The sequence below is a fragment of the Haliotis cracherodii genome, unplaced genomic scaffold (genome assembly GCF_022045235.1).
Source record: "Haliotis cracherodii isolate W230 unplaced genomic scaffold, xgHalCrac1.p SCAF_12, whole genome shotgun sequence".
Lineage (NCBI taxonomy): Eukaryota > Metazoa > Mollusca > Gastropoda > Lepetellida > Haliotidae > Haliotis > Haliotis cracherodii.
In genome coordinates, this window is record NW_027266267.1 from 3702042 (window position 1) to 3712751 (window position 10710).

At 41.9% G+C, this 10710-nt stretch overlaps 1 protein-coding gene across 1 annotated transcript; it reads right to left on the bottom strand.

Moving 5' to 3' along the window:
* Positions 1-287: 287 nt before the first annotated feature.
* LOC139458091 (opioid-binding protein/cell adhesion molecule homolog) lies at positions 288-10186 on the bottom strand. Its single transcript, XM_071239397.1, has 7 exons — positions 10159-10186; positions 8046-8393; positions 7435-7731; positions 5541-5807; positions 5163-5276; positions 2007-2062; positions 288-755 (listed from the first exon to the last, which is right to left on the bottom strand). The coding sequence occupies exons 1-7, from the start codon at positions 10184-10186 to the stop codon at positions 288-290; spliced, it is 1578 nt and encodes a 525-aa protein (XP_071095498.1).
* Positions 10187-10710: the final 524 nt, after the last annotated feature.

A 10710-nucleotide genomic window follows, 5' to 3' on the forward strand; every position in this document is an offset into this window, starting at 1 on the left:
CAATGTATGCTGCCTTGGGACCCTGTCGTATTATGTCTGGAATACTGCTAACATTGAGTGAAACCATACTCACCCACCTGCTGCCTTAACACCTGTTTCCATTGGCCTCTGTATATGAAGGATGGAGACAGGTTTAGTTGTGAAATCGATCCTGCACATGGCACCGCCCTGTAAGTTTTTGTGTTAGTTACATTTTCGTTTCGGCTGCATTAAATATAGAGAAAATATCAGACTTTATGACTCGACTCATAACGTGTCACATACGTCTGCTTCTCATACTGTCCTCTTTAGAGACAGCTGACGGGTGGAGAGATGTGGAACTGTTCTCTCACATAAGGCTGCATCTGGTACTGTGATCCTCTGTAGAGACAGCTGACGGGTTCAGAGATTTGGAACTGTTCTCTCACATAAGGCTGCACCTGGTACTGTGATCCTCTGTAGAGATAGCTGAAGGGTGGAGAGATGTTGAACTGTTCTCTCACATAAGGCTGCACCTGGTACTGTGGTCCTCTGTAGAGGCAGCTGAAGGGTGGAGAGATGTGTAGATGTGGAACTGTTCCCTCACATGAGGCTGCACCTGCTATTGTGATCCTCTGTAGAGACAGCTGAAGGGTGGAGAGATGTGGAACTGTTCTCTCACATAAGGTTGCACCTGGTACTGTTATCCTCTGTAGAGGCAGCTGAAGGATGGAGAGATGTGGAACTGTTCTCTCACATAAGGCTGTACCTGGTACTGTGATCCTCTGTAGATGCAGCTGAAGGGTGGAGAGATGTGTAGATGTGGAACTGTTCCCTCAGTAGTCGCTCATAATCATCGACGTTGATTTCACTGGGGCTCCTTGAAAGACGATTTCCCACAACTGTCAGGTACGCTCCTGAGCTGTAATTATTATAAAAGAACACTTCTTATGTCACTTTTTATGTGTCATTTAGAAAAAAATACCAGTTTTGTCAATTACATTGACGTTCTTATATTTATCGTAATGAATAGAACACTAATGATATTTATGTTTACTTGTGCCAAATGCTATGATATCCACGTGTTCAGACTATAGTTTTTGGCGTCATACCTTGTTTCAAGGCCATCTGAAAATCAAGACAATACCAATTAAATATCAGCAGTTTCATGTCCTAGTTTTTAATTATTCTAATGTGTTGCATATCTAAATGCAGGCCCTTTGCACATTTATGTATTCTGATGTTCTTACAACACTGATATCATCAAGAAGCAAGTACAGTTTAACATTACTCTTCGTTTATGGAGGTATATACGTAAGAAACATATGTGCATACTGTGTAAAGCCGCGTAGCAAAAAATAAGCCAGTTCTTATAAGGAAGAATTAACACAAATTAATCATTAACACAACGGTACGAAATTAGTGACATCGTTCAGCACAATTCTTATTCTAATTCTTATTCTTATCAACCATTAGGCAAAGGGTTTGTGGGCGTGACCTGTTTCTTTCGGTTTATGGCAATATCTACATTACACACAAACAAATTGCTTAGTTAGCCAATCAAATGTCTTGGAATCAGTTACACTTATCTATGCCATAACAACATTGTGGGCGTCCATGACGATGTGTTTCAAGTATCGTACACGTGAACGCATAACAATTGAAATAGACATGTATGATCGTTGGCAACATGATGAAGGATGACGCCAACAAATATGGAAACTACCTTATCTTACTGATTACAGGTGTGTACAAATACCTTCATTATCCTTGCATACCAGTATAGCGACCGCTGCTACTACCACGGTGACAGCAGTGAGCACGACAGCGTAGACGGCGACAACAGGGGCGATATCGTCTACACTTTGAGCATGTACTGTGGACACACACACATCGATATAATGTGTATCTGGATATGATACTACTACTACTACTATAACATATATAAGACATAGCGTCCATTCGCTATCGTTAGTCTTTTTCCTGATGTTCTTTAAAAGGTTTTGCTTATTGAGGGGCTTTGGCGAAGTACGCCACCACACACTCACCTTGTATATCCTCATAGCTCCCGTCTGATTCCACGTCATGCCTATATGTAACCACACTGAAATAATACATACGAGTGAGAACATCCTGCTGAGATAACTGAACCTATATGTATTATAGAGAAATAAAACAGAGCTTATATTGTCACTCTAATCTAAGTAATATATCAGAAATTTGAAGCTTGAAACTTACCCAGCATTCCGAATCGCTGAAAGCAAAAGTAGAATAATAAGACTTTACCTGTACTCACGTCTTAATGAAAATGGGTATTTTGTGTATATTATTGTCTTGCATTACACGATGTGAATTATCTCAATAAGGATTTTGATAAACAATCTGAACGTGACGAGAATAATGTTCAGGTTACCATTCTGTGATCGATACATATTATCCAGAAGAACTGCTTTGATCAAATATATAAAATATTCAGTTTGATTATAAACCAATGAAAAACACAACAAACGTATTCCCCCAGCTGAGTGCAGCTTACATTATTTAAGACAGATGTTTATTGTACTACCATAACATTGATTGATATATGAAATGAATTTTACATGTACTTGAAGCAAGGAAACAGGAACATGGCGGTTTTTAGTTAGTTGATACCAGTGATGGTTGGTTGGTTCTTGAGGCATGTGTCGTTTTTATCAAACTGCATCAACAAACTGTCATTCAAGCGAGAGGGTAACCAAGTCTCTACTGTTATTTAAATAATGGGGTTATGGAAGGGTTACCACTTTGTGGATATCTATGCTCAATTATGTAAGCACATTCAAACATCAGTATGTATAAAATATATTGTACGAAACAAGAGGTGGCTACACTTGTACTCCTATACATGAGGGAAACTAAATCTGGCCAACGCATAGAACGTATTCACTGCTTAAGGAATAAGTACTTCATTGGTTTCAGGTCTCGGGTACTCTTTCCCTATGAAGAGTAATGAGAATGTTCAGGTCATGCTAGGTCGTGTTATTCAGATGAATACATTTATAGTCTACGCCTTCTAACTAGAATTTCATAATCATCTAGTTAAGGAAAATTGTCGTTTTCACACAAATATTTGAATCATACTTTGCATAAGATTTATTTGCAATACAGTGAACTCAAACTCATGAAAATCAAAACATATTTCTCATGGGGCGGAAAATTGAAAGAGCATCAAATGCCGGCTTAAATGGGTATTGGATGGCTGTAATAAATGAAGATAGTTCCCCCAGAGGGAGGAGCATTTGCGTGATGGTCAACACAGACCGATTGATTGGTCCAGTAGCATGTACTGCTCCTCACATTGCCGACACAGAAATAAGAATTCAATCAAATTATTTCAATCGCTTCATGATTTTAAACGACATGTTTCGAATTATAATGGCAAAAGCCATTCAGGTTTGTTTTCTCGGCACGTTGACGAGTTACACATGTACTAAAATGTGGCTTTAAATTTGTCTTGTTCAACTTCCGCAGGACGTTCAGACTTTAGAGTTTAACGGTCACACTGTGACCAGCATTGAATAAATCAAAATACAAATTATGTTCCCTATTTGTCAAAAATGTTTGCCTTTGTGTTCTTTAGTGGTGTCATGTCACCACCACCATAAGGATACCACCACGACGTGGCGATCAGAGACAGGTCGTATTGATTATGCGGTTTGCAATTCCGGTGTGCCTTTATACACTGTATTATTTAAAGTCTCTTCGACCTCAAATTCATTGAACAGACTGTGGTGTACAGCACACGTGGTGTCAATCTCCTTCCAACTGTTTGATATATGAACAGACGTGGTAGTCAGAAACAACTACAAACAACAGCCTACGAACGCCGTCGTTGTATCATGGTACACTGTGTAGTATCTACGAACAACAGCCTGCGTACGCCGTCGTTGTATTATGGTAAAGGTGTAGTATCTACGAACAACAGCCTACGTACGCCGTCGTTGTATCATTGTGCACGGTGTAGCATCTACGAACAACAGCCTACGTACCCCGTCGTTGTATCATGGTACACGGTGTAGCATCTACGAACAACAGCCTATGTACGCCGTCGTTGTATCATGGTACACGGTGCAACATCCTCAAATAAGAGCCTACGTACGCCGTCGTTGTATCATGGTATACAGGGCAGCATCTTTAAACAACAGCCTACGTACGCCGTCGTTGTATCATGGTACACGGTGCAGCATCTTTAAACAACATCCTACGTACGCCATCGTTGTATCATGGTACCCGGTGCATCATCTACGAACAACATCTTACGTACGCCGTCGTTGTATCATGGTACACGGTGCAGCATCTTTAAACAACAGCCTACGTACGCCGTCGTTGTATCATGGTACACGGTGCAGCATCTTTAAACAACATCCTACGTACGCCGTCGTTGTATCATGGTACACGGTGCAGCATCTTTAAAAAACATCCTACGTACACCATCGTTGTATCATGGTACCCGGTGCAGCATCTACGAACAACATCCTTCGTACCCCGTCGTTGTATCATGGTACACAGGGCAGCATCTTTAAACAACAGCCTACGTACGCCGTCGTTGTATCATGGTACACGGTGCAGCATCTTTAAACAACATCCTACGTACGCCATCGTTGTATCATGGTACACGGTGCAGCATCTTTAAACAACATCCTACGTACGCCGTCGTTGTATCATGGTACACGGTGCAGCATCTTTAAACAACAGCCTACGTACGCCGTCGTTGTATCATGGTATACGGTGCAGCATCTACGAGCAACATCCTACGTACGCCGTCGTTGTATCATGGTACACAGTGTAGTATCTACGAACGACAGCCAGCATTCGCTGGTAACCTCACCCGTGAAGATCCTGGTGAGAATAATCCAGCAATCCATACGTCAGCAACTTATGCTTGCCGTAAAAGGCGACTATGCTTGTAAGAGGTGATTAACTGGAATCGGGTGGTCAGGTTCGCTGACTTGGTTGATGCAAATCACTGTATCTCATTTGAGTAGATCGATGCACATGATATCAGTGACTAGATTGTCTGGCCCTTGCGGCGTTAATCAACAAACAAACGCACATGGTACACCTTGACCTGCTAGGAACAACAGCCTACGTACACCTTGGCTTCAAACAGATGTAGAATTGTTTATACGATGTTTAGTGTTAAATTCATCCTGACATGACATTACCTTTCTTGGCTTTGTGTCTGTACAGAAGGATGGCGAGGACTACAGCGACGACGACGACGAGGACCGAGCAGATAACAGCTGTAGACACGACGTTGGAGACGCCAGATTCAGCTGCTTAAGAAAAACAGAAGATGTATTGTAACTATTGCTGCATGTGCGTCTCGGGATCCACAATTTAATATTATTGGTGTAGATAGATGGGATGGGAGAATTTATGGATTTTTGTTACATCAAAATATTGTTTCGTTCACTGCTTCAAAACGTTTAATTGAACTTTGCTTGGCATAAAACCTGAGGACCTTTACTTATCTTGAACACATTACGTTTAAACAACTCCAAGCTGAAGATTAGATGTCAGGACAAATCTGAAGTTCTTACACTGTATATCCAGCTTTAGGTTCCTAGACTTATTTCCATATGTGTTGTTGACGTGACACTTGTACAGATCAGACAGAGATCTGTTTACAGCTGGTATAGACAACACAGCCTCCCTCTGTCCCGAGGTCCCCCTCTGTCTGGATGTGTCCCACCAGGTCACAGTGCAGGTGGGGTTACAGTCAGCACAACATGTCACTGTGAGGGGGTCACCTTCTGTAGCAGTCACTTTGTCGTCATGTTCGTTAAATTGTACCGTGTATGGTCCATCTGAATATCAGAAATAATTAAAGAATGTTTACAAAGCGATTATTGAGTACGCTGTTGATTTCATCATCCAAAACATTCACAGAACCACTACATCCTGGAGATAAAAGCCTGACCTTTGTCTTAAACATTTATATTTAGTTTAGTAACATTGATTCAAGGATCTACTTACGAGAAAGAAAAGCAAGTCATATTCTACCAAAATCAAGAATATCTGTTGAGCCCGTTAGGTTTAAAATATACATAATCAAGATTGTATTTGGCTTAGTAAGCAACACGATGCTTTTTCTTCCAAGGGGTTACATTTCCACCGTGAGAGGGACACCTTCTGTGGCACTCACTGTGCTGGTTGAACCATTAAACAGTGTCTGCCCAGGTCCATCTGGAGCGCTTGCTTACAAGTTACAATTCTGCTGGTGTATGACATATAGTTTGCTTCGTGATGTCAATTTAGAACCTTTTGGAAATAGAGGTTATCAAGCGAGTGTGTTTGGGGATGGTAAATGTCCTGCATTAGGAATAAACATTGTATTTAGCGAGCCTTGTAATTATTCCTAATACAGGATATTTACCATCCCCAAACACACAAGCGTGATAACCGCTTTATCATATAATGTCATTCTTTAATTCTGTGCTTCAAAATCGCTGTCATAACATTAACGTCTGTCTTGTCATAACCTTAAGAAGTGTAGTCAAATGTACACACAGCGACGAAACGAAACAAGGTAACAATTCAAACATATTTCGGCCAAATCCAACTAGTTTAATTTGTGGAGAAGGTTTCAAGCCGCAGAGGTCTACAAGCACAGACATGGCTACTGATCCCGCTTGGCTAGGCCTCGTGCCCCCGCAACTGTTTCGAAATTTACATCTCCAAAGTTGCCAAAACTTATAAAATGCCTTAGCTACGTCACAGTAAGACACTGATTTTAAGATTATTAGACTGTTCTTTTGATAATGCTAGCAATTATCCCTGTAGTTTATCCATATTCCCGATGGTTAATTTTGACTTGAATAGACTTGACAGAAAATATTTAGGGACAAACAAGAAGGACAGACAACTACCAATTGCCAAATGCCAAGTTTCTTACAACAAAGTCAAGGGTCACTTCGGCGACCCTGACCGTCCCATGACACGAGCCTTGACCTTTGACCAGTTACGAGATTATCTGATAGGTTAGGTGAGGTGAAATGGGATTTAACGTTGCGTCCAAGATTAATGCACTTGTATAGCGACGTGTATGCACTTGTGTGTGTGGCTGCTTGAAATAGTCCGGACTGGTGCTGATTTATAGTGCTAGTCCACTGAGGTACCATGCTGCAGTTTAACATGAATACCCCACTCAGACACTGTATACTGACGCCTAGCCGACCAGTCGTTGTCTCAGGCCCTCAATGCCGAGCGCCAACCAGGGTAACAACAAGTACCATATTCTAACTTTTTTTGACGCGGCCGTTCATCGAAACCCACCCCGGGCGGACGCTCTACCACTAGACCACTGAGACGCTGATTACCTGATAGAGTGGCTATACCATTTTATAGGAACTGAGCGAGATTTATTTCACTATTTGATTTGACTATTTCACTGCCAGTTATATAATAAATGAAGTTGTTTGATGTTCTACTCACACTGAACATCCAGTACATGTCCGTGACTCCAGTCAGACTCCAACCCCTCCTCCACAGCCCGGCAGGTGTAGTTGCCATCCTTCTCGCTGCTGATGTGTCTCAGAGTGAGGCTCGATCCATCAAGAGAAGCGTCTCCACCTCCCTGAATCTTCTCACTGTTCCTCCTCCAGGTGTAGGTCATGGTCAGTGGGGGATGGTCCGGGGCCAGACTCCGGGAGGAGGAGGAGCATGTCAGGGTGACACTCCCACCTGATACAGCTGAGGCAGGCCCTGTGATGTTGGGTTGTGATGGTTTCTCTGTAACAAAAAATTCTAACATCATAGAAAAAAACACACCATACAAATACCGACGTTCACTAAGCAACATCATTTATGATAATAATTCTTCGGATATGAATACCCATATATGATATTATTAATATATACTTGTCACATTACCCACGATACATTCATAGGGACAGTGCAGTTGTACTAAAGCGATGACAGGTGTCTCTATATTTACATTTCTTCTTTTCAGAACAATTATGTTCACCAATTCATTGCAGAATCTCACACAATCGTACAGGGGTCAAAACATGTGTTGTCCAATAAAGTGTCCATTTAGTACTCACGAGCCACAATGATAAGCTGTTCACAACCAGGCGGCCTCTGGTTTATGTCCGTCTTCCGACATTCGTAGATACCGGCGTCCTCGGTGGTGACATTGTACAGTGTCAATCTGAACACTGATGAGGTGATGTTCCCTCGGACTCTGTATCTGTCTCTGTGCCATGTACGGCTGTTGTTCAATCTTGTGATGCCAGTGTCATTAAACTTAACAAAGAGATATTCTGTGACATTGTCAACTTCCACGCCGACTTTGAACTCCCCGCCAGCCTGAGATACGTTGAGGGAGATGACTGCGTTATGACCAACATATGTAACGACGTGGTCAGATGTGGTCGGTACAGATACAAGACCTGCAAATACAACGTTATTATCATTATATGATTAAATAGCATGCACCATATTCAATACAATAACCTCTCACATACACAGCATCGTTCACTGTAAGCAGTAATTTGGCAGTTAGAAATGTGAAACAAGATTGCTTTGTTATTACCTCGATGGCCGAGTCGTCTAAGGCGCCGCGCTTCGCTGTGCAGAGTTTCGTCCCTTGGGCGCGCCAGAAACCTATGATTGTGGGTTCGAATCTCGGTTCGCCTCGATTATGTTTCTAGGTTTGTCAGCACAATACCCGTGCTCGTGGGTTTCACCGAAGTGGTAAACGTCTGAGACCTGCATCACTTCGGGCTTTTCTCCCACATTAAGCTGTCACGCCGTGATATAACTGGAATACTGTTCAAAGCGGCGTTGAACCAAACTCACTCACTGACTATTACATTGATGAAAATACATACCAAAAACAAATACTCTCCAAGTAACAAAATAAACCACCACCATGTACCTCATTGCGTTTGGTGAGCGACTAGGGTCGAAATGCTTATAATATTGCCGGTTTCAATAGCTGCTGTCACCTACACGAGTTTCACATCGTAATGCTTCCGTGTAAACAATCGTCATAGCATCTGAAACCTAGCCCAAATAGAATTCCACTCTAAGATGTCTTATCAGCATTTAGTCATCAGAAGACATTATGTCATCACTAAAAAGATACACTTGATGGTGACTCGATTTGTGTGCGTTACAAACGTAGCCCTTCCTATAACGTGTTGACTTGATGTCGGAAACACGGGATTCGTTTGAATACTGCACATCACTTAACACTTTGAGCACATAGTGTTATATGGCTGTGGGTTATGTATCCAGTAGCCTGCCATTGTCTTTTTATAATACTAAGACTATTTCTGAACCATTTGTGGCCAAATGCACTGAATGTAGTTGTTGCGCCACTAAACCTTTCCATAATCTGCTGGTTTGGGGTTCGAATCTCTGTGTCAGCATGGTAGCATCTTTAGTCTCTCAACACAGGGGCTTCCCTCAGCCGGGCTTCACTCCCACAACACACTGTAATTAGGAGGCTTCAGCTCATCGGCAGATTAAGTTGATACAAACGTCAACCTCTTATAGCAAGATACGCGATATTGCCCTAAACATGTTTGCACCTGATGCAACTACACTGTACCTGCAAGTAGACTTGTTTGTTTGACAGTTACCGATCTACCTTAGATATCGCCAAATATTCCGTGTGAACAAATAACCCACATAAGTGTAATTGACGTTGGTGGACATTGATGTAGTTCTGTACTATCAGGTAAAAGAATGCAACGTCTATTGTTAATTATAAAATATTCTATTAGCTTTTTTCCAAAATACACGTAGTTTGTTTACTTTTGGGTATCAATTGAGAAAATGTTTCCTCCATTTATACCACACAATAATCATTGATACCTCCTTTGATTGGACATTGTGGTCTTCTTTATGAAAACTAAGGCTATATGATTCCTTTACTCCTGATACATTATTCAGATATTTGACAGATGTGTACAAATAATGTGTCATTTGACAAGACATGAAAAAACGTTGGTCACTGTCTGAAAACCAAACAGAAATTAAGGACATTTTTGTTGCCATTTAAGATGAACACTCTCTTCTCACAGCCCTGATGGTAGTGATTCAACCTTTGCAAACCACGTCAGGTGCAGGAATGCCCAAAGCATGTTTTTGCAAGAGTAAAGATCCCGGGCTAAATGTGCATGCACTATTATCACAACAAACACAAACCCAGATCACTTCGCTCAGGTCCCATCATATTCATATGTGAAGCGGTCTTCCATTTTGCGTAAAACGTCAACGCCAGAGAAAAACGTTCTCGACTGTCCTGTGAAACAGATTCATAATTCGTAAAAGGCAAAATGCCGATGATAATAATATGAAGGGATGTTCGCGAAAGGGATGTTCGATGGGATTGATGTCAGGAGACCTTGACGGCCAGTCCATGACAATGACTTCGGCATTCTGAAGGAAATTCCTTGTCAAAATTGCTGTGTGGGGTATGGCATTGTCGTGTTGGAAGATCAAACCGGGTCCATGTGCTGCCATAAAAGCCAAAAGTTCTGGTGCCAGTACCTGGTCGCGGTAAGCAGCAGCGTTGAGGTTGCCACGGATGACAAGAAACCTGGAACGTGCATTGCCACAGAAAGCACCCAACACCATGACACTTCCGCCTCGAAATCTGTCAACTTCCTGTACACAAGACTGGGCGTAACGTTCATGACGGCGCCCCCACACCCTCGCCTTACCATCAGCAAATCGAAGATTAAATCGGGATTCATC